The 24,762-nt window shown below is 69.5% G+C and overlaps 9 protein-coding genes across 9 annotated transcripts; 5 read left to right on the top strand and 4 right to left on the bottom strand.

Moving 5' to 3' along the window:
• Positions 1-113: 113 nt before the first annotated feature.
• On the top strand, positions 114-1,545 carry RHOBADRAFT_52480 (uncharacterized protein; the record flags this gene model as incomplete). The annotated part of the gene is made up of 9 exons (XM_018416360.1): positions 114-230; positions 300-431; positions 506-601; positions 702-746; positions 813-938; positions 1,011-1,031; positions 1,089-1,223; positions 1,286-1,369; positions 1,441-1,545. The coding sequence occupies 9 exons, from the start codon at positions 114-116 to the stop codon at positions 1,543-1,545; spliced, it is 861 nt and encodes a 286-aa protein (XP_018272526.1).
• Positions 1,546-1,862: 317 nt separating this feature from the next.
• On the bottom strand, positions 1,863-4,991 carry RHOBADRAFT_52479 (uncharacterized protein; the record flags this gene model as incomplete). The annotated part of the gene is made up of 2 exons (XM_018416359.1): positions 1,863-4,804; positions 4,892-4,991. The coding sequence occupies 2 exons, from the start codon at positions 4,989-4,991 to the stop codon at positions 1,863-1,865; spliced, it is 3,042 nt and encodes a 1,013-aa protein (XP_018272525.1).
• A 2,563-nt stretch (positions 4,992-7,554) lies between these two features.
• RHOBADRAFT_66220 (uncharacterized protein) lies at positions 7,555-10,469 on the top strand. Its single transcript, XM_018418896.1, has 7 exons — positions 7,555-7,695; positions 7,868-7,879; positions 7,947-7,984; positions 8,234-9,190; positions 9,266-9,622; positions 9,717-9,800; positions 9,880-10,469. The coding sequence occupies exons 1-7, from the start codon at positions 7,600-7,602 to the stop codon at positions 10,322-10,324; spliced, it is 1,989 nt and encodes a 662-aa protein (XP_018272524.1). The 5' UTR covers positions 7,555-7,599; the 3' UTR covers positions 10,325-10,469.
• A 785-nt stretch (positions 10,470-11,254) lies between these two features.
• RHOBADRAFT_42814 (uncharacterized protein) lies at positions 11,255-12,264 on the bottom strand (the record flags this gene model as incomplete). Its single annotated transcript, XM_018414112.1, has 3 exons — positions 11,255-11,392; positions 11,508-11,594; positions 11,710-12,264. 3 exons carry the CDS (start codon positions 12,262-12,264, stop codon positions 11,255-11,257), a joined length of 780 nt encoding a protein of 259 aa, XP_018272523.1.
• A 244-nt stretch (positions 12,265-12,508) lies between these two features.
• On the top strand, positions 12,509-13,795 carry RHOBADRAFT_42813 (uncharacterized protein; the record flags this gene model as incomplete). Its single annotated transcript, XM_018414111.1, has 5 exons — positions 12,509-12,549; positions 12,695-13,202; positions 13,338-13,403; positions 13,526-13,645; positions 13,772-13,795. 5 exons carry the CDS (start codon positions 12,509-12,511, stop codon positions 13,793-13,795), a joined length of 759 nt encoding a protein of 252 aa, XP_018272522.1.
• Positions 13,796-14,031: 236 nt separating this feature from the next.
• Positions 14,032-16,699, bottom strand: RHOBADRAFT_52476 (uncharacterized protein). The gene is made up of 9 exons (XM_018416358.1): positions 16,637-16,699; positions 16,488-16,534; positions 16,253-16,365; positions 16,111-16,131; positions 15,480-16,033; positions 15,374-15,397; positions 15,245-15,295; positions 15,009-15,153; positions 14,032-14,844 (listed from the first exon to the last, which is right to left on the bottom strand). Exons 1-9 carry the CDS (start codon positions 16,678-16,680, stop codon positions 14,164-14,166), a joined length of 1,680 nt encoding a protein of 559 aa, XP_018272521.1. The 5' UTR covers positions 16,681-16,699; the 3' UTR covers positions 14,032-14,163.
• Positions 16,700-16,804: 105 nt separating this feature from the next.
• RHOBADRAFT_52475 (uncharacterized protein) lies at positions 16,805-20,374 on the bottom strand (the record flags this gene model as incomplete). The annotated part of the gene is made up of 5 exons (XM_018416357.1): positions 16,805-19,246; positions 19,332-19,465; positions 19,542-19,836; positions 19,915-19,989; positions 20,066-20,374. The coding sequence occupies 5 exons, from the start codon at positions 20,372-20,374 to the stop codon at positions 16,913-16,915; spliced, it is 3,147 nt and encodes a 1,048-aa protein (XP_018272520.1). The 3' UTR covers positions 16,805-16,912.
• A 338-nt stretch (positions 20,375-20,712) lies between these two features.
• RHOBADRAFT_64759 (uncharacterized protein) lies at positions 20,713-21,500 on the top strand (the record flags this gene model as incomplete). Its single annotated transcript, XM_018418575.1, has 4 exons — positions 20,713-20,917; positions 21,030-21,157; positions 21,238-21,297; positions 21,407-21,500. The coding sequence occupies 4 exons, from the start codon at positions 20,716-20,718 to the stop codon at positions 21,446-21,448; spliced, it is 432 nt and encodes a 143-aa protein (XP_018272519.1). The 3' UTR covers positions 21,449-21,500.
• A 319-nt stretch (positions 21,501-21,819) lies between these two features.
• On the top strand, positions 21,820-23,156 carry RHOBADRAFT_52473 (uncharacterized protein; the record flags this gene model as incomplete). The annotated part of the gene is made up of 7 exons (XM_018416356.1): positions 21,820-21,973; positions 22,057-22,111; positions 22,195-22,252; positions 22,341-22,443; positions 22,530-22,633; positions 22,710-22,898; positions 22,988-23,156. 7 exons carry the CDS (start codon positions 21,820-21,822, stop codon positions 23,126-23,128), a joined length of 804 nt encoding a protein of 267 aa, XP_018272518.1. The 3' UTR covers positions 23,129-23,156.
• Between the last annotated feature and the right edge of the window lie 1,606 nt (positions 23,157-24,762).

Below are 24,762 nucleotides of genomic sequence, written 5' to 3'. Positions count from 1 at the left end.
CTCTGCCCTCGTCCCGCTTCTGTTCCCGCCGTGTGCCCTCTTGCTTGTCGTCGGCGAGCTCTCTCTTTGCTCTGCTGCACGCGTCAACCTACTGCTTGAGCCCCTCTGCCCTCATGGCGACGCCCGGCCTGAGCGACGCTCCCCTCGCCGTCCCGCCGCAGCTGCGGGACTTTTCGCTCGGGCAGCTGCAAGCCGCCCTCGTCGCACAGCTCTTTGTCGGCATCTTCTACGTGCGTGCTCTCTGTCCCTGCCCCCATTTCCGCCCCCGGCGCAGCGTCACTCATGCTCCTCTCGCGCAGGCGACCCACGTCCTGTCGACGATCCAGTACTACCGCAAGTTTGGCGGTCGCGAAGGCGACAAGAAGTCGGTCCAGGCCTACGTTGCAGTCGCGCTGTTCGTCGGGACGATGTTCGCCGCTATAAACCTGGCCGTGCGTCCTCCTCCCTCTTCGCCTCGAGCCGCGACGACGAACGCCAACCTGACACATGTCCTTGCCGAGAACAGGTATCGTGGAGGTGGCTCACGCACACCGTCACCTACGGGTTCACGGACCTGGTCGTGAGAGACTCGGACATCGTCTGGTCCTGGACGCTCGGGACCGTGCGTCCCCTCACTCTCTCTCCCACTCTCTCTCTCTCTCTCCCCCCCTTTCTCTCGTCAGTCCTTCCTCGTCAACTGACATCAACAACTGCCCCGACAGTTCGCGGTGACGACCGAGGCGTACTGGGTCTGGCGCGTCTACAGAGTGCGCTCGAGCCTTCCCCTCCTTGTCGGCCTCGTCCCGAGCACTCACTCGTTCACGCGCGCGCAGGTGTCGAGGCAGATTTTCGTGCGCGTCGTCGCCATCACGCTCTTGGCCATGTCGAACGCGTCGTTCATTGCCCTGTCGTGCGTCGTCACCTCCCAGAGATTCGGCGTCGGCATCAGGGTCAAGCAGGTGCGTCGTCTCGTCTCCCTCTCTCTGCCCCTCTGGACCCTCAAGACTGACGCACTCCTTCCTGTCTGGCAGCTTCAGCTATGCGCTCTCATCGTGCGGCCCCTCGAGACAATTCGCTGCGGCCGGACCTGACCTCGACCTTGCCAACAGGGCATCTGGCTGCTCACGGTCGACTACATGTGGTGCGGCGGCGTGCTCGCGTACGAGCTCGTGTGGCGTCGACGCACTCGAGTCGTCCGCTCGAACCTCGTGTCGGCCTTTACCGCCCTCGCGCTCAAGACGTCCGTGTTCATCTGCGCGTCCCGCTCTCTCCCCTCCTGCCCTGAGTCGGTCCCTCTGACCCTCAGCACCCTGCTCCAGGCTTGTTCACCATCGCCGGCGCCATCTGCATCACCATCTCTTTTCGCAACGTCGACACGGCAGCTTTCCACGTGCGTCCCTCTCGAACGCTTTCTCGACGTCGACCCGCACGCACGCGGTACTGACCCGTCGAATTCGATAGGCTTTCCTGTTCGTCGTCTTTCTCGTCGAGCGCGTGCGCCATCTACAGTGCGTCCCCTCCTCCTTTCCCATCTCGTTCGTCCTTTGCGTCTCTTTTATCGTGTAGACTGCTCGCACTCGCAGGACTCGCAGCACATTTCTCGGCATCTCACTCGAGAGCAGTTCGGCGTCGCGAGAAGAGAGACTTTGCAGTGCGAGAGTGCGAAAGGTGGCACGCAACGACGAGGGCGAGAAGGGGGGGAGCTAGGAGCGACAACAAGGGAGGGAAGGACAAGGCAAGACCGAGGGAAGACAAGGGCACTGCGGAAAGAAAGAGAGAGAGAGAGAGAGGACCGTACAACCCGAGAAACCCTGAGCGACCGCCGACGACGCCCTCGACGACGACGACCACCACCACCGCGTGCACGACGCCCGCCCGCCCGCTCACCACACACGCTGACCGGCGATCGACGTCGCGTACGGCTCGGCAGGCGACGCCGTCCCGTCATCGTCGTCGTCGTCGTCGCTGCTCGCGCTCAGCTCCGAGTCCGAGTCGCCGCGAGCGCGACCAGCATGCGGGAAGCGGCCGCCGGCCTGGAGCTGCGCCTGGAGGTACAGGCCCGTGCCCGTCGTGTGCCGCCGAGGGAGCGTGGCCGTGCCCGGGTGGCGCTCGCCGTTCGGGCGCGAGCGGTGGTGCTGCTGCTGCTGCTGCTGCTGCCGCTGCGGGTCGGCGCCGCTCGGTGCGGCGTGCGGCGGCGAGAAGCGCGTCGCCGGGGACGGGTTGGGCGCGCGCACGCCGCCGTCGTCGGTGACGGCGCGGAGCGGGCCGGGAGGAGGTGGCGGGGGAGGAGCGGCGAGCTGGGTCGACGACGCCGGGCGCTGCGGGAGTGGCTGACCGGGCATGGTCGGGCGCCGAGGTGCTGCGCCGCCCATGACACGGTTGCGCATCTGGCGCTCCCACAAGAGGTTGCGGCGCAGCGACTCGCTGAGCTCGGTGGCGAGCATGGCGCGGCGGGTCGTGCGCGGCGTCTGCGGCGGCGCCGCGATCGTCGCCTCCTCGAGCTCGCGTTGACGACGAGCGAGGGCGGCGGCGGCGGCCGCCTTGGCCTCGGCGTCGTCGTCGACGTCCTCGTACTCGGACGAGTGGCTCGCCGAGCCGGCTGCGGGCCGCGGCGCCGCCTCGTCGCCGTCCTCCTCCTCGGAGCTCGACTCGAGCTCGACGTGCTCGGGCTTGCCCTTGAGGAAGCTCTTGGTCCTCGGCGGGGCCGGGCGCGCCTCGAGGCCGCTCGTCGACTTGGACGGCCGCAGCTGGCTCATGGTCGGCAGCGCCGACATGCTCTTGTGCGGCCGCCGCATGCCGCCCTCGGTCGGCGTCGGCAGGCGGTTGACCTCCTCCATGTAGTCCTCGGGGTGGAAGAGCTGCGAGAGGAGGCCCGGCGGCCGGCGCGTGAGCTCGCCCGGCGCGCCCATGGTCGCCGTCGACGCCGTGCGCTGCAGCGCGTCGGCGGGCCGCTTGGCGAACAGCGTCGCCGTGTCGAACCCGTCGCGCTGTGCGCCGCCGTTGCGCCCGCCGCCGGGCGCCTTGGCCGCCGAGTTGCGCGCGATGTCCGAGTCGGTCGAGTACTCGGACCCCCACCCACTCGAGCCGTCCTCCTCGTCGTCGTCGTCCGAGTCCCAGTCCGAGTCGTCCTCCTCCTGCTCTGCCGGCGCGAGCGCAGGCTGCTTGCCCTTGCCCTTGCCGTTGAGCGCGGCGCCGGCCTTGAGCGCCAACCCCGACGACGGCGACAGCGACGCCTTGGCCGCCTTGAGGCACGACGGCGGCGACACGACGACGCTCGCGCCGCCGCCCGTCGTGCGCGACTCGCGCGAGCGCGACGACGACTGGTCCTCGTCCGAGTCCGGGCTCGAGATGAAGAAGATCTTCTTGCCCGTGCCGGGCGCTTTGGGCTGGCGCAAAGCTGACGGGCCGGGCGTGGGCGCGTTGGCCGACGGGACGGGCACCTTGAGCGGCGTCGCGGCGGCGCCGCCGGCGGTGGTCGAGCCCGACGTGCGCCCGGCCGACGACGGCGAGCGAGTTGCGCCCGCCGCCGCCGCCGCGGTCGACGGCCCCGCGCGTGGCGGGCTCGCGCCGAGCGACGCGGCAAACGTGGCCGGCGTCGGCGGAGGCGCGATGCGGCCCGGGCCCGGCCTCGTCTCGATCGACGACGGCGCAAAGCCCTTGACGAAGCTCTGGGGCTTGAACGACGACGCGAGCTCGGCCGTGCTCTGCGCGCGCCGGTTGAGCGTCACGTCGCTACGGCTGCGCGAGTGGCTCAGGGCGAGCATGGCCGTCTCGGACGGCGTCATGGTGACGACGGGCTCGGGCTCGTCGACGGGCGAGGGCGGGCTCGCCGGACTGAGCGGCGTCGGCGGGCGCGAGCGGCGAGTCGGGCCCGACGCGGCTGCGGCTGCGGCTGTCGCGGGGAGGGTCGACATGGCGAGGCCGGAAGGGACGCGTCGAGAGCTGAGGGCGGCGGACGAGGCGGGCGGGACGGCCGAGGCCGGGGCGGGTGCGGCTGCGGCGGCGAGGGTCGGGAGGGTATGTGCGGGCGACGACACCGAGCGCGACATGCACGGCGAGCCGGCGGGCGTCGAGCGGCGCGTCGAGTTGGTCGAGCTCTTGGTCGACGCCGACGACGAGCGGCCCGTCGGCGACGAGGGCGCCGAGGCCGTGAGCGACGCCGCGTTGAGGTTGTCGGGCGCGCTCGACATGCGCGAGCCGAGCGCCGGCTTGATCGACGACACGTCGTGCAGGCTGCGCGCCTTGCCGAGGTGCGGGATCTCGGGCAGGCGCTGCAGGTCGGCGATCATGCGCTGGAGCGACCCGCCGCTGATGGTGCAGTCGCGCGAGAAGCCGCGGCGGCTCAACGGCGGGCGCCCGCCGTCCTCGGCGCGTGCTCGCGGCGCCTCGCCGAGTGCGGTAGGCGGCGCGGGCGAGGCCGGGACCGAGACGGTGCGGCCTCGAGGTGGCGCGGGCGGCGAGACGGACGCGGCGACGGCGGACCGGGCCTTGCGCGCCACCTTGGACCGGCCCGCGCGCACCTCGGTCGGCGAGCTGCGGTCGGCAAGCTGCTCGGGCCCGGACAGGTGGCGCTCGTCGCCGACGTCGTCCTCATCGGCCGACGAGTCGTCGCTGCCCGACGTCTCCTCCCACTCGCCCTCCGGGTCGCTCCAGCCGTTGTCGGCCGCGTCGTGGTGGATCTGGGCGTGCGACGGCGCGTCGTGGTGGTCGGCGTCGCGAGCGAGGCGGACGTGGTCGTCGCGGCGGCCCGAGTCGAACCAGAGGCGCCACGACAGGTTCTCGAGGCGGCGGCCGTTCTGCAGGCTGTCCTTGCAGCGCGTGAAAACTGCGTGCGGCGAGGCGAGAGTCAGTGCGAGGATCGACCGGGATCCAGGGAGGACGACAAGCACGACGAGGGGCTTGAAAGGCTCACCGCCCCAGAGCTCGGAGAGCGAGTCGCTGTCGAGCTCGCCGAGGCTCGCGAGCGAGTCGGGTGCGAGGGCGAGGACGTGGGTCGGGAGCGTGGCGTGCATGGCGCACCCGCGCACGCGCACTCGGAGGGAGGGGTGAGGATGTAGGTCGAGGGGAGGGAGAGGCCGACTTTGGGTCGGCGTCGTCCGGGGAAGAGCGAGCGGTCGATTTCGCTCGCGCGCTCTGCTGTGCTCGAGGGCGAGGGCTGGCGGTGTGCCACGCTGCAGAGGTAGAACGCAGTGAGCACCGCCCTGGGCCTGCGAAAGGGACGAGGACCGGACGGACAAAAGAGGCCGCGGTCGCGCGGGGGTCGGAGGCGTAGGCGGAGGGGCGCGGGGCTAGGTCGGGGCCAACCTCGGGCTGGCGATGCTTGGGCGCTGGTGTCGGGCTGCGAGCAAGCTCTACTTCGAGCGAGGTCGTCGTGGTGGCGAGAGCGGGAGAGCGATGGACGAGCGGGCAACACGACGGTCACCTGGCACGCTGCCGCCATGCCGCACGCTCGCCCGCTCGCTCGACTCTCACGGCCGGCTTCCGCATTCGACTCACGCGCGTGCTGCGGCCGGCGCCATTTTCCGGCCGCGCCTGCAGCTTCCCTCGCTCTTCCCTCTCTCGCTCGACGCCGCTCTCGCTATGTATGTACAGTGCTGCACGTTCGACCGTCGCACGCCGCCCGTCGCGCTGTTGAGCGGTGCCTGGCAACGGCTAGCCGCGCATGGAGCGGTCGCCGAGCGACGCTCACAATATTGCTTCGCGCGCTCGGCAAATCGATCACGGCTGTCGCATGTCGGTAGCGTCTCGTCCGGCTCTTCCTCAGCGTGCCGGGCAGACAGACGCACGCCCCCCCCCCCCACGGCAAGCTGCGAAGTCGAGGCGCGGAGGCGAGCGTGGGCGACCAAGGAGGCTGAATGGCATTCACCTCGAGTGCTCGAGCGGGCCTCTCGGCAGCGTCCAGACTCGGAGAGCGCGGCAGGGAGGGAAAGCCCGGCTCGCTTCCGCCGGTCTCGGGGCGAGGATGGTCGCGCGAGGAGGAGCGCGAGGAGGAGGTCGCCCGGTCACGCTCCTCGAGGCGGGCTCTCTTCAGCGCACGCGGCCAGAGCAGCTCTCTTGCAAGGCAGTCCCGCCGCACAAAGTCCCGCTTGAGAGAGGCAGAGGGAAGAGCAAGCGGTCCGCCTCCCGGCCTCGCCTCGTCGCGCCTGTTCTCTTCGCTCCACTCGCTCCGAGGATGACAGCACACCCGCCAGTCCCGACCCTGCTCGCCTCTCGTTAACCCAAACCGCCCCCTCCCTCCCCACGCCCCGCCCACCGCTCGCGCCAACGCAGCCCCCCTCTCTCGCCGACACGGAACCGCGCCCCCTCGCCCGTCTCTCGCTCCTCGTGTTTCGTGCGCGCGCGTGCGGGTCGGGTGGGGGGCGCTGGTAGACGCTCGGTGGGCGGTGTGGGTGCTGGTGCGGGTGCGGGCGGGCGAAGGTGGTGCGAGGGGAGGAGGGGCGGGACGAGGGGACTAGAGCTCTCCGTGGGGGCAGCGCTACGGCGCTAGTTTGCAAGCTGATGGAGCGAGGCCCAAGCTCTGTGCCGGGTCGAGTGCGTGGAGCCGTGCGTGGGGGGACGGCCTGCAACGTCGACGGTCGTCGCCTTGGCTGTCTGCCTCGCTCGAGACCGTCGCTGGGCTGGCGCTCGAGCTCGCAAGCTTGGATCTCGCTCGTTGTGCTTCTCTTCTGCTCAGGGACCGGTCCTCGGTGCTCTGCGCTGCCTTGCCCGGCCGGCGTCGCGTTCGCCTCACCGCAGTGTGCTCGCAGCCGGCTCGGCGTGGTCCGTCCGCTCGGCACGTCAAGCCGCTTGCGCACTCGTTCGTTCCGCCGGTCGAGCTTGCTCCAGAGCTCGGAAATGCCACGCTGCTCGTGCGACAGGCCAGCCGCACGAGACTGGGCCGCCGACCAGCCGCACGACGGCCCGCCAGCGACGACTGCGCTTCTTTTGCCAACCTCGCTCGCCGCTGGCTCTCTCGCTTTCTCCCGCTGCTGCGCTCCCAGGAAACCATTGAACTCGTCGACATTGGTACTTGCGACGCGAGCGCACGCTGCAGGCGACGGCCGCGCAGCGAGACCGGCTCGGAAACGCTCGCGCGACCGAGGTCGAGCGCCCGAGCACCTGCCGGCGTCCAGGTCGAGCGCCGACGCTCATTAACGTCGCACACGTCGTCGTCAACGATGTCCGGACACGATTACCCGCACTTGACGTGTCCTCGCGCGGGCAAGAGCGCGAGACGAGTTGAGAAGGCCATGGAGAGAGCGGCGAGGTGGCGACGATGCGCAAGCAGGAGCAGCGTGAGCTTTGGCGAGCGCACTCGAGCAGGTCGGAGCGAGGGCTCTGTATGTTCCAGCCAGCCACAGAGGGCGAGGAAAGGGTGACACCGGGTGCCACGACGGCGCGCGAGCCAGTTAGGGTGGCCGGACGAGGGTGGCGAGCGTCGAGAGCGAGAGCAGAGCGTGTCGAAGCAGAGGAGCCCGGACACGAGAACAAAGGGAGCTGAGTGGAAGGCGGAGGAGGGAGAGCGAGGTGGAAGCGTGGCGACTTCGTCGGAGCGTCGCGTGCGTCCTCCTCCCTCTCTCTCTCCACCACATCTCAAGCAGCTCTCCCCCCGACCAAGCGCTTGCTCGACTACCTGCCACCATGGCACCATCGACTCGCTCGGCTCTCGCAGCCTGCCTCCTGGCGCTCGTCGCCCTCCTCGTCACCCTCAGCCCCGTCGCCGCTCAGAAGGAGGAGGTGCGTCCCGCCTCTCCCTCGACCTCTTGGCGCCACGCGACCAGCTCGACCGTGTTGCTGACTCTCGACTTGCCCCCTCTCACCACCCTCGCCCCTCCCACGCGCCGCCACCGCCGTGCCACGACCCTCCGTTCGCCTCCACGTCGACGTCCTTCGACTCGCGTCCTTGCAGTACGGCACCGTTGTGAGTCTCCCGCGCCGCTCGACAAAGTCTCTGCGCACCGTCACTGACTCGCTCGTGCCACCCACAGATCGGTATCGACCTCGGAACAACCTACTCTTGCGTCGGGTGAGCCCCCCTCTTCCTCTCCCCTCGCGTGATGAGGCCGTTGCACTCTCGCTTTCTGTGGTTGGTCGCGCGCGAGGTACTCTGTGTACCTCTTGGAGCAGCCCTCGCGAGAGCCTGGCGGCGTTCGGCGCGGTCACGAGCCGCAGCCTGCGCACCTCTCGCTGGTCGCCGTCTCGCACCTCGCAGACGACGACGACGACGACGACGAGGACCACGTCGCTGACCATTCCCGTCGTCTCTCTCCCACAGTGTCCAGCGCAACGGTCGCGTCGAGATCATCGCCAACGACCAGGGCAACCGCATCACCCCGTCCTACGTCGGCTTCGCGGCCGGCTCTGGCGAGCGCCTCGTCGGCGACGCCGCCAAGAACCAGGCGCCGTCCAACCCGACCAACACGGTGTTTGACGCCAAGCGCCTCATCGGCCGCCGCTTTGACGACAAGGAGGTGCAGCGCGACATGAAGCACTACCCGTTCAAGGTCAAGGCGGGCTCGATGCACCAGCCGGTCGTCGAGGTCAAGGTCGGCGAGCAGTCCAAGACGTTCACGGCCGAGGAGGTGTCGGCCATGATTCTCGGCAAGATGAAGGAGACGGCCGAGACGTACCTCGGCAACAAGGTGACGCACGCCGTCGTCACAGTCCCGGCCTACTTCAACGACGCGCAGCGCCAGGCGACCAAGGACGCCGGCACGATCGCGGGCCTCAACGTCCTCCGCGTCGTCAACGAGCCGACGGCGGCCGCGATCGCGTACGGCCTCGACAAGACGGGCGGCGAGCGCAACATCATCGTGTACGACCTCGGCGGCGGCACGTTCGACGTCTCGCTCCTCTCGATCGACGACGGCGTGTTCGAGGTGCTCGCGACCGCGGGCGACACGCACCTCGGCGGCGAGGACTTTGACAACCGCGTCATCGACCACTTTGTCAAGGTGTGGCGCCGCAAGCACGACGGCCAGGACATCACCAAGAACCTGCGCACCATGGGCAAGCTCAAGCGCGAGGTCGAGAAGGCCAAGCGCACCCTGTCGTCCCAGATGTCGACCAAGATCGAGATCGAGTCGTTCTTTGACGGCGAGGACTTTAGCGAGACGCTCACGCGCGCCAAGTTTGAGGAGCTCAACCTCGACCTGTTCCGCAAGACGATGCGCCCGGTCGAGCAGGTCCTCAAGGACGCCAACTTCAAGAAGGAGCAGGTCGACGACATTGTGTGCGTCCCCCAGCTCTCTCTTTCTCAATCTCGCGCCGGAGAGTCGGATTAACTCGTCTTGCGCGCCGTCCGCAGCCTCGTCGGTGGCTCGACCCGCATCCCCAAGGTCCAGGAGCTCCTCCGCGAGTACTTCAACGGCAAGGAGCCGACCAAGGGCATCAACCCGGACGAGGCGGTCGCGTACGGCGCGGCCGTCCAGGGCGGCATCCTGTCGGGCGAGGAGGGCCTCGGCGACGTCGTCCTGATCGACGTGTGCCCGCTCACGCTCGGCATCGAGACGACCGGCGGCGTCTTTACCAAGCTCATCCCGCGCAACACGGTCATCCCGACCAAGAAGTCGCAGATCTTTTCGACCGCGGCCGACAACCAGCCGACGGTCCTCATCCAGGTCTTTGAGGGCGAGCGCGCCATGACCAAGGACAACAACCACCTGTGCGTCTCCCTCTCGCTCTCTCTCTCTCTCTCTCTCGAGCTCGTCGTCGCTCGTCGTGCGCATGGACTGACTCATCCTTCGTTCCTCATGCAGCGGCAAGTTTGAGCTCAACAGCATCCCGCCGGCGCCGCGTGGCGTCCCGCAGATCGAGGTCACGTTCGAGGTCGACGCGTCTGGGTACGTCCTCTCTCTCTCTCTCTCCCTCTCGCGGGGCTCGTCAGACAGCGGACTGACCCTCGCACGCGCCCCTACGCAGCATCATGAAGGTGTCGGCGTCGGACAAGGGCACGGGCAAGTCCAACTCGGTGACGATCACCAACGACAAGGGCCGGCTCTCGCCCGAGGACATTGAGCGCATGGTGGCCGACGCCGAGCGTTTCGCCGAGGAGGACGAGCTCGTCAAGAAGAACATCGAGTCGCGCAACGCGCTCGAGAACCTCGCCTACTCGCTCAAGGGCCAGCTCGCCGACCAGGAAGGGCTCGGCGGCAAGCTCGACTCGGCCGACAAGAAGGAGGTCGAGGCTGAGATCAAGAAGGTGCAGGACTGGCTCGACGAGCACGGCGCGAGCGCCAGTGCCGAGGACTTTGACGAGCAGCGCGAGCAGCTCCAGGCGGCTGTCGCCCCCATCACGGCCAAGATCTACTCGGGCGCCGGCGGTGCTGGCGACGACTCGGGCTCGTACTCGCACGACGAGCTCTGAGCGCCTTTGTCGTCGTCTCTCGAGCACGAGGTGGGCGCTTGTCGGAGCGAGTTCAGGGCTGAACGAGCGAGGGAGGACGAGCAGGAGGAGGTACAAAAGCAGCAGCAAGCACAACCGCAACGAGTTTCCCCTTTCTTTCCGTGTCCTCGCTCGGCCGTCGTCGTCGTCCCGCTCGCGAGAGAGAGAGGAAGCTGCTCGAGAGAGAGAGAGTAAGCTGCTCGAGAGAGAGAGAGGAAGCTGCTCGAGAGAGAGACAGGAAGCTGCTCGCGCTCTAGAGGACGAGGCCGAGGAGAACAGGGCAACGAGATGCAAGCTTGCAGTGCAGAGCCGGACGGACGACAAGGGGTTCTACAACAACAAGACGTCGATTCCGCGCTCCCTCGCTCCCTCCCTCCCTCCCTCCCTCCCTCGCACCTCGCACCCACACAAAGGTACTCGAGGAGGACGAGGAGGGTCGCCCTGCGCCGACTCGGAGCGACTGGGCGAGGTCGGTGCGCGAGAGCGAGGGGGGGGGGCGAGAGCGAGGGCGAGGACGAGGGCCGGGGTCGGGTCGGGTCGGGGCCGGGTCGGGGTCCGTGCGGCGGACGAGGGCGAGGGAGAGGGGGAGGGCGAGCGAGAGGCGCTGCGGATGCTCGAGGAGAGGGTCAGCGCCCCCTTCTCAACCATTGTACTCGCTCGATCGACGTCGTCGCGACGCCGAAAGAGGGCGAGAGAGAGGGGAGAGCGCGCCGACGCACCTGGGTCTGGTGCGCGGCCTCGAGGAGGTCGAGCGGCGAGGTCGGGCCTGCGTGTGCGAAAGGGAGGGGAGGGGGAGGGGAGGGGGAGGGGAGAGAGTCAGTGTGGCAGAAGGCGTGCGCGGCACCCCGACCCGAGCAAGAGGACGAGGACGGGGGGACGCACCTCCTCCCGCTTCCGCCTCACCGCGCACGCTCACGCCCACACCTGGCCCCGGAGCAGCACGACGCACGCGCCGTCGGGGACCTGCGCGGCGAGCGGCTGGGCGAGGTCGATGCGCGAGAGTGGCGGGAGGGCGTCGTCGGGCGGGTGGGAGAGGGCGAGCGAGAGGCGCTGCGATGGGGAGGGAGAGTCAGGGGGTTGCACGTCCCGTCGGTCCACTCGCTTCATCGACGTCGTCATGACGCCGAGGGAGAGAGAGAGAGAGAAAGCGCAAGCGCCGACGCACCTGCGCCGGGTCGGTCGTGAGGTGGTTGCGGTTCGAGACGTGGAGCAAGTCGGCGGCGAGGTCGAGCGCTTTGCCGCCAGAGATGGACTGCCGGAGGTCCGAGTGCCGGGAGGGGGACAGAGTCAGTGCTGCGCTGCCCGACGTTCAGGCCGCCCCCGCCGAGAGAGAGAGAGCGAGTTCCGAGGAGGAGAAGAGGACGCACCTTTGCGGCCCACACCTCGCGCCCCTCGTCCGCCTCGCTCCCTCCGACCCGCACAGAGAAGAAGCGGCGCTCGCCCAGGGGCACGTCCCCCTGCCTGGTCGCATGGCGCGGGTCGAGCGGCGCGGCGCGGTGCTTGAGGCGCGAGAGGGCGAGGGCTGGGTTGATGGGCTTGGGCGGTGGCGCTGCTGTGGTGGTGGGGCCTCGTGCTGGTGAGGAGGTGGTGGAGGAAGAGCGAGAAGCGGCGGCTTTGGTCTTGAACTTGGCGAGCGCGGCTTGCTGTCGGGACCGGAGGGCTGCGGCGTGCGGTGACGGCGGTTCTGGGGCGGCGAGGCGTGCGTGACGGTCTCGGTCGGGGAGGAGCGATGTCAAGCTCGGCGAGTCGACCTGGCCGGACGGCGGTGGAGGAGGAGAGAGGGAGGCGGAGCAGGCGTGGTTGGACGGCGGGGCGTGGGTCGAGCAGAAGTGGGCGAGGCACTTTGGGCAGGTGAGGGGGAGAAATTCGGTGTGGCGGCAGTGGGCGCACGGCGAGCCCGTGTTGGTCGGCGGAGGGACCATGTTGGCGACGAAAGGTGGGGGAGGAGACGAGGTTGGAGAGGTCGACGTGCTGTGGTCTGGTCGCAGCGTGTGTGCGAGTGGCCGAGTCGCTGCAGTGCAGTGCTGCGTCGTTTCCCTCGCACAGCTCGAGCCAGACGCAGTCGCCCGTCGTCGTCGTCGTCGTCGTCGGTCGTTCGAAGACGTTCCCCTCCTCGTCGTCCTCCTCCTCCTCCTCTCCTCTCTCCTCCTCCTCCACACACCGACCATGGCCCCCATCCAACCCGAGATCCTCTGGGCTCAGCGCAGGTCCGTCCCCTCTCTCTCCCTCTCCCTCTCTCCACCCTCCCCAGAGCTTCATCGCTCCCTCCCCTCCTCCTCGTCCTCCTCCACCCCTCGTCATCATCCTCGCACCGCAGCCCTCACTGACTGCGACACCACCACCACCAAACAGCTCCGACACCGAGCCCGAGCGCAACGTCGTCTTCCTCACCATCAACGCCCCCGAGCTCGACCCGGACTACCACCTCTCGGTCGAGGGCAACCAGCTCACGTTCCGCGGCAAGACGCACCAGGTCGACAACTCGCGCGGCACGGCATCGACCATCGAACCAAAGGAGTACGAGTGCACTCTCACCCTCTTTGCCGACGCGACCGAGCGCTCGCGCGCCCTCTCGGGCAAGTCGCTCCAGGTCGTCCTCCAGAAGCGCGACGCAAAGCAAGAGTACTGGCCCCGCCTCGTCGCCGACAAAGGGCGCAACAACCGCATCCGGAGCAATTTTGACCTGTGGCGCGACGAGGACGAGCAGGAGGACGAGGACGACGACAAGGCCGACCAGTTTGGCGGCATGGGCGGCGCGCCCGGTGGCGGCATGCCCCCCGGCATGGGCGGCATGGGCGACATGGGCGGCATGATGGGCGGCATGGGCGGCATGGGTGGCGCCGGCGGTCCGGGCGGCATGGTGCGTCCCTTCTCTCTCTCCCCCTCTCCCTCTCCCCCTGTCCTTGCCGCCCTCCCTCCCTGTCCTCGCCCTCCTCCCTCCCCCTAGACTGACTCTCTCTCTCTCTCTCCCTCCCTCCCTTCCCTCACGCCGCAGGACTTTGCCTCGATGATGCAGGGCATGGGCGGCGGCGCCGGCGGTGCTGGTGGCGCGGGCGGCATGGTGCGTCCTCCTCTCTCCCTCTCTCCCTCTCTCCCTCTCTCCCTCTCTCCCTCTCTCCCTCTCTCTCCCTGGACGGAACTGACTCGCCCCCGCCCCCACCCTCTCGCGCGCAACGCCCGCAGGACTTTGAGAAGATGATGGAGCAGCTCAAGGCGAGCGGCATGGGCGGCGCTGGCGGCGCTGGCTTTGGCGGCGCCGAGGGCGACGACGAGGGTGAGGAGGGCGAGGACGATGACGAGGGGGTGCGTTTTCGACTTTGCTCTCTCTCTTCCTGTTCCTCTAGAAGATGCGAGGTGCGAGACGTCGAGCGAACCCGAGCGCGAGACTGACACGTTGCCCCTCCCCCTCCCCTTGCCCTCGAACTACAGCCTCCCCCTCTCGAGGAGGCCTAAGCGCCCACTCCCTCGCACCCTCCCTCTCCTCCCTCCCTCGCTTGTTCCCTCAACCCCACCTTTCACCCACCCACCGTTTCCCTGCCCGCTCGCTCAAGCCCGCAACCTCCCCGCATGCTTTCGTCGTCGGAGGAGGAGCAGGAACTCGCAGAAGAATCTCGAAGAAATGAAAAGCAGTGCAGCACAGGCGTTTCTCTCTTTCTCCCTCTCTCGAACCCTTGAGAGCGAGAGCAAGAGAAATGGGAACGGCTTGGCTGAATACAGGCTCGGGATGGACACGACGCTCCTCCTCGCTCCTCGCTCCTCCCTCCTCTTCGCTCCTCGCACTCACGCTCGCCCCCCCCCCCCCTCCTCCCTCGCTCGCTCGCTCACGCAATCGCGATCTTGACCCGCTCAAGCTTGAGCTCGAGCTCGCGAATGACGGCGTCCTTCTCGGCGAGCGCCGCCTTGAGCGCGCGCACCTCGTCGTCCCTCGGCTCGTCGCTCTCTCCCTCTCTCCCCCGCTCTCCCTCGCGCTCGCCCTCGCCCCCTCGGCCGTTCATCGCGCCGCCCACCGCCGCCGCCGACGACGACGCAGCAGGCTCAACCCCATTCGCACGCGCGAGCGTCGCCCCACCGGCGTTGGCCACCGTCCCGACGCTGTCGAGCGCGGCGGCACGCGTCGGGTCCGGGCCCGAGCCCGAGCCCGAGGCGGGCGTCGACGGGCGCGAGGGCTGCTGCTGCTGCTGAGGGGCGGCGGCGGGAGGAGGAGGCGCGGGCGATGCGGAGCGCGGGGGCGTCGGGACGGGCGAGGGCTGCTTTGGGGCCGCCGCTGCCGCCGCTGCCGCCGCTGCCGCCGCTGCCGCAGGTGCAGGCGAGGCGGCGGCGTGCTGCTGCTGCTGCTGCTTGGCGAGCGGCGGCGGTGCCTGGGCCGTCTGGGCCGCCTCCTGACGCGTCTCCATGTCGAGCAGGTTGGGCGGCGCCGTCTTGCCGGCGAACCAGTCCTGGGCCGAGAGGGCCGGCTGGGCAGAGGGCGCGGGAGGGAACAGGTCGGCTTGGAACGACTCGGACTGAGGGGGGGGGGGGGGGTTTGGCGGGGCGAGAAGGGGGGCGAGTGAGAGGCAGAGAGGGAGAGAGGGACGAGGGAGGGAGGGGTTGAAAGAGCGTGAGCGACCGACCTTTTCCGAGAGAGCCTCACGCTGAAAGAGGGGGAGCGAGACCGCTCGAGACGCACCTTGCGCGGCACGCGGAACGAGATGGGCTCGATCGTCGTCCCGAACGCCTTGTACACCCGGGCAATCTCGGTCTCGGCCACGTTGACCGAGCGTGCGGGCGCGAGGCACATGCCGCGCTGCGGGTGCGGGCTCGTGTAGTCGGACCTGCGGGCGGGCGAGCGAGCGGGGCGGCGGCGCGACGAGAGTGAGCGACGGCGCGCACGCTTTGACAAGGAGGGAAAGGAGGGGGACGCACAGGTAGAAGAGCTCGTCGTTGTCGTACTCGTACATGCGGACGTTGCCGTCGCTGTGGGCGCGAGGGCGAGGTCAGGGTCGGCGAGGGTGGGCGGGGCAGGGTCGACGAGTGAGAGGAGAGGAGACGCACCCCTTGCCAGCAAGGAGGAGGACGCTGCAGGAGGGAGGCAGAGACGAAGGTCAGGACGGCGTCGACGGCGAGGAGAAGGAAGGAAGGACGACGAAGCGGGACGCACTTGTTGCCCGGGATGAACATGGGGATGAGGCCGCCCGAGCTCTGGTCGATGTTGAGCTGCTTGACGGGGCCCTTTGTGAGCTCGCGCGAGTCCCACAGGAACGCCTGGCGGTCGCTCGTACGCGAAAAGCCCGTCGTGACGATGCGGTCGAGCTGGCCGAGCCACGTGACGCGCGAGCCCTTGACGCCCGAGTGCGAGTCGGCGACCGTGACGGCGGCGCTCCCGGCGCGCGGGTCAAACAGGCGCAGCTTCTTGTCCTTGCACGTCGTCGCGTACACGCCGCCGCACCAGTCCCAGTCGAACGACTGGACCATGTCAGCGTGCGTCTCGCTCTGCAGGACCGACTTTTGGTGGTCGAGGTCCCAGATCTTGACGTCGTTGCTCGCCGTCGCGACGACGTTGTGCGCTGCAGGGTGGAAGCGCACGTGACCCGCCTTGCGACCGTGCGCGTTCTGGCGCCACAGCGGCTCGAGGTCGGGAAGGTCCTTGCGGTCGCCCGACCACGCGTCGCGCAGGAGGGCGTCGTCGACGCGCGTCAGGGCGAGCTTGCCGTCCTCGCCGACCGACGAACGAGGTCGTCGTCAAACGGCGACCATGCCGTGTCGAGGACGGCGGCCGTGTGGGCGCGCACGAGCGGAAACAAGTCGGGGAGCTGCGGCGGGGCGAGAGCGAGTCAGTGTGTGGATCCGTGAACCGGCGGGACTCTTCAACCAATCCACCTGCACCGCAACGCGGAGCGAGGGCGGACCGGAAAGAGAGGAACGCCGACGGACCTTGCCCGTGAGGTCGAGAGGCGAGACGAGGAAGGCGCCGCCGCCCGAGGCCTGCCAGTTGACGGCGAGGTACTTGTCGTTGGCGCTGACGAGGTTGGTGTCCCACGCCGAGGCTGTCGCAGGAACGGGAAGCCTGTCAGCTCATCGTGGTCGTCGTGGTCGTCGTCGTCACGATGGTCGGCCGAGGGCCCGAGACGACGGAACAAGGGCAGGGGAGGAGGAACTGGGGACGCACCGCTGATCTTGATGTTGTCGTAGCGGTTCTCGGGCTTGGCCGGAGTGCTGCACGGGTCCGAAACAGGCGCGAGGGCCGTGATCAGCGGTGAAGGGTGGGGGAGGAGGAGGGGGGGAACGAGAGGGAGCCGAGGGGCGGCGAGGACGCACCCGTACGTGTGCCGGAACGAGGACGGGCGGACAAAGCGAGACATGGCGCCAGGCAGCTTGCTCGGGAGCGTTAACGAGTGTGAGAGCGTGATGAGACGAAAGCCCCGACCGAGAGCCGCCGAGCGAGCGAGCGAACGACGGCGACACTCCTTCCTCGAGCGAGCTGTCGACAAGGTAGCCGATTCTCTCATTGCGTGACAGAGGCACTACGCCGTACGGCCCTCGCTCGCTATCGGGCGCCAGAGTCCACCAAGCGGCTCGTCCTCCCTCCTCGCGCTACACCGACTCCTCCACACGCTCGCCCGTCCGCAGCGGCGGCGACCCCTCGCCCGACGCCACCGCCACCGCCGCCGCCTTGCGCCTGGCGAGCAGCTTCTGGCGCACGAGCCGCTCCTTGAGCTCGCCGCTGCGCTTCTCGAGCTCGAGCTCGACCGCCGCCTTGCGCTTCTCGAGCAGGGCCGCCTTGAGCGCCGTCTCGGACTTGGGCGCGGGGGCGGGGGCGGGTGCCGGGGTAGGAGGAGGAGAGGGCGAGGCAGGAAGGGGGAGCGGGTCGGTCGAGGGGGCGGAAGCGAGAGCGGCGTCGGCCGACGTCGACAGCGACGGACCCGAGTCGAACGACACCGCGTCAAGGCCGTAGTCGTATTCGAAGCCGTAGTCGAGCTCGTACCCGCCGGCGGCGAGCCCGACAGCGGCGCCCTCGGCCTCCTCGGCGAGGAGCCTCTCCTCCTCGAGCCGCGCGAGTAGCAGCTCCCTCGTCGCCTGGCTGAACGTTGTCGTCTGCCCCGTACCGCCTTCTCCGCCAGCTCCCCGCTCGCGTAGCGCAGCGAGCGACGCCTGCGCCCTCGACCGCGTCATCTCCTCGTACGCGAGCGCCTTCTCGGCCGTGAGCCGCGCCTGGAGCAGCCCGCGCAGGTCCGTCGCGCTCTTGGCGCCCGACGCCGCCGCCGACGACGTAGCTGCCGAGGGGGCCGAGCGCGACGCGAGCGCCTGGCGGTACTCGGCGGTGAGGCGCGCCTGGAGCTTGGCGCGCAGCGTCTGGCCGGCGTCGGCGCTCGAGGCGGCGGCGGGCGCAGGCGCAGGGGCGACGACGGACGAGGACGTAGGAGCGCTGCCGAGGCGCGCGAGGAGCGTCTTGCCCGCCGGCGAGGCCGGCCTCGCGCGCGGCATGGCATCGTACGGCTCCTGGCCGCGCGACGACGACGTCGGCGCCTTGCCCTTGCCTGACGGCGCGGGACGCAGTCGCATCGCGAGAGGCGCCGAGGGCGGCTCGGCGGCGTCGGCGCGCGCCTTGCCCTTGCCCTTGCCCGCAGCCGCCATCGACGAGCCCGAGTCGCTCGGCGGCGCGCCTTGCAGGCTCGCGCGCCCGTCCTCGGTCAGGGTGACGACGCGCCCGTTGCCGAGCAGGCGCTGCGCCGCGCCAAAGATACTCAGCATCGGGCGTGCGGGCCCACCAGCGGCGGCGGACGGCGTGCCCGGGCGCGGTGACGGCGCCGCCGAGAAGGACGGGCCCACGAGCGAGATGGCGTCCGAGTCGTCGGCCGAGGCGTGCGGGTCGGCGCCGAGGTCGAGGGCGGGAGGAGGTGTCGGCGAGGCGGTGCGGCGAACGGGCGTGTGGGAGCGCGAGCGGCCGCGTGAGGAGGGAGGCGGCCGAGAGCGCGAGGGGGACCGCGAGCGCGAGTCGGCCTGGAGGGTGCGCGACCGCGACGACGAGCGCTCGCGGCGCGAACCGACAGGCGAGCGCGAGTACGAGCGGCTGCGGCTGCCGCCGCGCTCGGATGGCGACGGCGAACGGCGCCTGTCCCTCGACCTCGACCGCCCGCGCTCCCTCTCCCTGTCGCGCTCCCGCTCGTCGCGATACCGCCTCTCCTGCCCCCTCGCCCACCTTGGCGGCGGCGGGCCGTATGCCCTCGCGCCCTTGGTCCCGTCGCGCCGGCTCCCGCTCGACAGGTAGTACGACCCGGTGTACCGCTCGTCGCGGTCGCGCCAGTCGGGCTCGCGCGGCGGCGACGGCGGCGCCCTGCGCTCGTGGCGGTACGCGCCGCTCGAGCGACGCCTCGACGACGACGGCGGCGGCGAGTGCCCGGGAGGGGACGGCTCGCGGCCGCTCAGGCGCCGCTCGCGAGGCGCTCGCGCGCCGCCGTACCCACCGTCGCCCCTCCCGCCGCGGAACGCCTCGCCCTGGCTCCCACGACGCGCGGTAGTAGGCGCAGTGGACCGCGAGGGGAGGCTCGCCGCCATGGGCGGTGGCGGCCTCGGTCGCGCGCGCTCGGCCGCGTCTTCCTCGGCGCGCTTGCGGCGCATGTGCTCCTCGAACCGGGGCGCGTCGCGCTGCAGGTCCTCGGGCTCGAGGACGAGCTCCTCGAGCTCGCGCGCCTTGGGCACATCGCGGTGCGGGCGGCCGTACTGGACAAAGCGGTCGTAGCCCTCGAGCGACTTGAACGGCGAGCGCGCAAACGTCGTGATCTCGTGCACGAGGTGCTGCGCGTCTTGGTCCGACAGGAAGTCCGAGATGAGGCGGATCGCGGCCGACGAGCGCAGGTCGAGCTGCGACGCGATCGAGACGAGGTAGGTCGTGAGGAACGCCACGTCGACGGCCGGGAAGATTTGCAGCTGTCGACCGTCCTCGCATGGCTATCAGTACGGCGCACGCCTGAGAGAAGGCGAGCGAAACTGCAAGAGAGCGAGCCGGACGCACCTCGCGGCGGATGAACTTGATGACCTTGGCCTTGAGCTCCGAGTTGCTCGCGAACGTCTGCGGCGAGAACGGCTTGAAGCCCGTGTAGCGGTTGCTCGCGACGTGCTTGGCGTACAGGTCCTCGCGGTAGATGTCTGCAGGCGGTCGAGTGAGCATGCGCACGGGCCGAGTGGGGAGAGAGAGGACGGTGAAGGGAAGGTGTCGACGCACATCTCCTGCGCTCGAGCTCGCGCTCAGTCTGCCGCTCGCGCCACGTCGTCTCATCCTCCTCGCCGACCCTCGCCGCTGACGAGTACCGGCTGCGGCCGTACAGCGCGTGGCGCGGCAGGGCCGGGTTGACGCGCGGCGGGCGGTTGCCGCGAGGCGGGAGCGGATCGGTGCTGGTCGAGGCCGAGGCCGAGGTCGACACGAGCGTGTGGAGCGGGAGGAGGTGGTGGACCTGGTAGTCCTTGGGCGAGCGGATGTTGTGGATCAGGTGCTCGATGGGCCCGAGGCAGAGCGGGCACTGCGGACGAGAGCGTCTCGCGCGTGAGTTGGTGCGAGAGGGCTCGGCAGAGTCGAGAGAAAGAGAGCGGGGACGCACCTTGCGGCTCTGGTCGGTCCATGCGCGAATGCAGTTCCAGCAGAACTGGCCGTGGTGGCACGGGTAGACGACCGTCTGCGGGCGGGTGAGGACGCGAGGTCAGTGGGGCGAGCTCGGCGTGACTCGCGCAGGGGAGAAAGAGGGGGCGCACCTTGTTCTCGATCGGGGACAGGCAGATGGCGCAGTGCTCGTCCTCGTCGTCGTGCCCGTCGCCGTCGTCGCCGCCTCCCGCCCTCGCGGCGAGGAGAGCGGCGTCGCGTTCGCGCTCTTCTCGCTCCTCGGGAAGCTCCTCGTCGTCGTCAAAGCCCTCGAGCGGGTTCTTGCGCCTGGGCCGGGCAGCTTCGGGGCTGTGCGACGGGCGGTGCGACGCGGGTGAGCTGCGACGGCGGTGTGGGGGAGGACGGGGCGGCGACGACGTCTTGCGCCGCTTGGAGGGCGGGCCTGCGTCGTCTGGAGGCATGCTGCGCAGCCGAGTGCGGAGCTGGCCGGCCTGAGCGAGGCGGCACGGGGTTGTCGAAGGTGAGCCCGTTCGGTGGAACCAAGTCGGTCGAGGTCGGTCCTCTCTCGTCTACTCGCTCGATCAACCGCTTGCTGAGCTCGACTATCTCCGAGAAGCACTCTCGACCTCGCCACAGCCTCGCGCGACTCGTCCCACCTCTCCCCCACCTTCCCTTCCTCCCTCGTCCTCATCCTCATCTCCCTCTCGTCATGGACTCGGACCTCGACGCGATCCGCCAGGCGCGTCCCCTCCAGCCTCGCCCACGAGCCCCAACTGACTCTCTCGCGCCCCCACAGAAACGCATGGCCGAGCTTCAGGCCTCGGGCGGCGGCGGGCCCTCTGGCGCGCCCGGCGGCGCGACGGGCATGCCGAGTCCGGGCGGCGGCGTGGGCGCAGGTGGAGCGGGTGGCTCGGGCGAGGACAAGGCCCAGCAGGCGGCGCAGGAGGACGAGCGCAGGAGGGCTGCCATGAGCCAGATCCTCAGCTCCGAGGCGAGGGAACGCCGTGAGTCTCGCGGCCCGCTCTCTCTTTGGTCCACGCCGGCCCTCTTCTCTGAGGGTCGGCGGACACCTGGACGAATCCGCCCTCGACCTTACACTCACTTGCCCGCACGCAGTCTCGCGGATAGCGCTCGTCAAGCCGGACCGCGCGCGTGCCATCGAGCAGCTCCTCATGCGCATGGCCCAGAGCGGTCAGCTGCGCGGTCGTGTGTCCGAGGACCAGCTCATTGACGTGCTCGACCAGGTGCGCCCCACTCTCTCGCCCCTCTCTCCCTCGTCCGAGACCTCGGCCCTGACGAGCCGGACCGTTCCTCCTCCTCGCAGGTCGAGGCGATGGAGAAAGGCCAGAGCGGCGGCGCGCAAAAGTCGGGCAGCAAGATCACTGTGCGTCCCCTCGTCTCGCACCTGTCGTCGAAGCGCTGCAGCTGTCGAGCTGCGGTGCCGTCGTCCGAGAGTTCGACGAAGGCTGACTCTCGCCCTTTTGCGCCCGCAGTTTACGAGGAAGTCGGCGTACGACAGCGACGATGACTGGTAGCTGTCGAGGTGCGCTGCGGCGCTTGTAACGATACGTCGGAGGTTCTGCGTTTGCGAGAGCAGGAGCGCTCGCCCCTTCAGGTGCCGCGAGCGGCCGCCGCACTCGGCGAGCGAGGCGTCGCCTTCTCCTTCGCGGCGTCGGGTCCAGAGAGCTGCTCGAGCAATGGAGAGACTCGCACGAGCGCAGCGCGCCCGCCGGCCTCTCGAAGCTCGCAGCCGGGTGCGACGACCGCCCGAAACCCGCTCAGCCGCACTCGTGGACGACCTCGGCTCACTCGCTCGCACGGCAGCTGTCGCCCCACGCCCTCGACTGTCACCGCTCGCCCACCGCCCCTCGCCAACCCCACGCCGTGCGCCCGCCGCTCCTCGACGATGCCGACTCCCCCTCCCCCACCTCCACCCGACCAGCTCGACTCGCCGCTCGCAGGCGTGCGCGCCATCCTGTTCGACCAATTCGGAACTCTGACGGACTGGGAGAGGAGCGTCTCAGAGCAGCTCGCAGCGCAGGCGACGCTCGGGGGCCAAGGTGGGGGAGCTCTTGTCCGGTCGTCGCGCGGCGTCGCTCTCGCTGCAGGACGGCGGACTGACACGCCCGCGACATACGCGCAGACGTCGACTGGCTCGGCTTCACCCGCAGGTGGCGCCAGGGCTACATGACCCGGACGTGAGTCGGCCTCGTTCTCCATGTCCGGTCCCGCCTCCTCGTCGCGGCGACGGAACCTGACTTCGCGCTGTTCACGCTCACAGACGCGAGATCGCTGCGGGCAAGCCTGGGCCGGGCAACATCGACGGCCTGCACCTCGAGGTGCGCGTCCTCGAGCCTCCCCTCCCTTCTTCCCTTCTCCTTCTCCTCGTCGACGCAGGAGAGCTGACCCGCCCGCTCGCGCCCACAGATCCTCGACACGTTGCTCGAGACCGCCGAGTACGAGACCCTAAGTCGAGCGTGGTCGCCCGAGCGACGGCGTGAGCTCTGCCAGGTCTGGCACCGGCTCGACGGTGCGTTCGAGCCTCTTCCTCTCCTCGAGCTCTCATGCGAGCCAGTCAATCGTGCACTGACGCTCTCTTTGCGTGTATGTGCGCAGCCTGGCCCGACACGAAGCCTGGCCTCGACGCTCTGCGCGCGCTCGAGCCGCCGGTCCTGCTCGGCACGCTCAGCAACGGCACCTTGCGCCTCCTGATCGACATTGTGCGTCCCACCCTCCTCTTATCTTCGTCCGCGATGCGCCTCTTGAAGCGCCGACTGAGTTCGCGCCCCGCAACAGGCCCGCCACAACTCGCTCCCGCTCGACGCCCACTTCTCGGGCGACCTCCTCGGCTCGTACAAGCCCAACCCGCTCATGTACAACCGCGCGTGCGAGCTCTTTGGGTTCGACGAGCAGGCGAGGGAGAGGGGCGAGGTGGCGCTGTGCGCGAGCCACATTGACGACCTGCGCGCGGCGGCCCAGCAAGGGGTGCGCCCTCACTCTCTCGCTCGCTCCCTCTCTCCTCTCCTCCTCGAGCCGGTGACTGACTCTCTGCACCTACCTCGCCCGTCCTGCAGCTCCGCACCATCTACATCCGCCGCGCGACCGAGGACGTTGGGATCCCGCACGGCGGCGACGCCGTCCGGACAAGGCGCGACGGCGGCGAGGTCGACGTCCTCATTCGCGAGATTGGAGAGGTTGCGCAGTGGGTGCGGTAGAGCGTTTGCAACGTACTGTCGTTGTTTCCGTCCGGTCTGCAGCAGAGGCAAGCGAGTGAGAGCGAGAGCGACAGCGAGTCGAGCGGGTGGACCTTCTCAAACTCGACGTGCGCGAGCGCGCGCTCGGAACGCCACGAGCCGAGTCGAGAGAACCTCGCGGGCCTCTGTGAGACTCGCCAGAGCTGCAGGTGCCCGCATCGAGAGCTGCATCGAGCGTTGTGCAAGGGCAAGCTGCGTCCGCAGCCGGGCGGCAGAGTGGGACCGAGTGCACGGCCGCTTGAACTGCGCGCGCTGCCGCGAGCTGCCACAAGCTCGGGGTACGTAGTGTCCTTCTCGTCGAGCGAAGAGTCGGACGAGGGAGCACGAGATGCGGGAGTAGGGGAACGGCACGACCGCGCGCGCTTTGACCTCGAGCTACACGCCATGCCGGCGCCGCTCCTTTCGCACGCGGCGCTCGTCCGGGGTCCTTTTGCCGCAGCGTCATGCGCGGGGCAAGCCCGCGTAGCGCAGAAACAGGGTGCTCGGCGTCGGCATGTGCGATCGAAGCGCGCGTGCGAAGACACGCTGGCGAAGGTTGACTGACGACGAGAAGTGGACGGTCGGCCTCGTTCCTGAGGCGCAGGCGCGGGTCGCTCGCCTCGGCGGGAAGCTCTCGAGAGCAAGGAAGCACAGTGCGCAGTGGACCGTGCGGTGCGAGAGGCGGCAGCTCGGTGGGAAAGAAGGAGAGCGCGCTTCTCGACCAGGCTCGCACGGGCGACGGGCGTAGATACAGCGCGCGTTGTTACGTGTCGAAGCGTGGACTCGAGCAGTGCAGCGCCCGCGCATTCCGCAACGAGGCGGCACGAGCGAGAGCGAGAGGGAAGTCCGAGGCCACGCGAGCTGCCTGCCGGCCAACGGTTGAGCTCCCTCGCTCTGCTCCCACCACCCAAGCTGCTGCCGCTCAGCAAGCCAGGCTGCACACACTCGACACGCTCCCTGCACGACCCGTCACGACCTACGCTCTCTGTCCAGGTGCGCCCCTCCCCCTCCCCACTCTCGAAACTCGCCGGCACCTCGCGACAACGGGCGGCCCTGCAGCCGGCAAGGACCTGCGCGCACGCCAGGAGTGTCGACAGCAGTCTCGAGCCGGCGTGGGCTGCGCCGCACGAGCGCCGACTGAGCTCGCAGGCTCGCGGCGGGCAGGAGGGCGCCGACCGCTCGCTCGACCTCTTGCGCCTCACGAGGGCCGCCAGAGCGTGCAGCGGCCACTGGTCGAGCACCTGCACATCCAGGGCTCCACACGCAGCTCCCCCATCCCCTCTCGAGCGACGACCACCAACTCGCCCCCGCCCTCGCCTCGATCCTCATCGCGAGGGGAATACCGCATGAGCATGGCCACGGTCGGCAGTTGAGGACCCGCAGCTGACACTCGGTTGCGCCCCTGCAGAATCCTGCACGTCTTCTCGTGACGACCCGGCCGACGACCTCGCGCCGCCCTGCCCTGCGCCTCACCTACGACTCGACGCCCTCACAACCCTCGCCCGACTGTCGACCGCCGCCATCAGCGTCACCCGACCCGACCCACGTCCATCCTTCAGCTGCACGACGCGACCTCGTCTCGCAACGGCAACGCGCCGACGCCCCTGAGCGCGAAC

This window comes from Rhodotorula graminis, assembly GCF_001329695.1.
Source record: "Rhodotorula graminis WP1 unplaced genomic scaffold RHOBAscaffold_4, whole genome shotgun sequence".
In the NCBI taxonomy this organism is placed as follows: Eukaryota; Fungi; Basidiomycota; class Microbotryomycetes; order Sporidiobolales; family Sporidiobolaceae; genus Rhodotorula; species Rhodotorula graminis.
The sequence above is the reverse complement of the archived record's forward strand: the minus strand, read 5'-3'. Positions and strand labels throughout refer to the sequence as shown.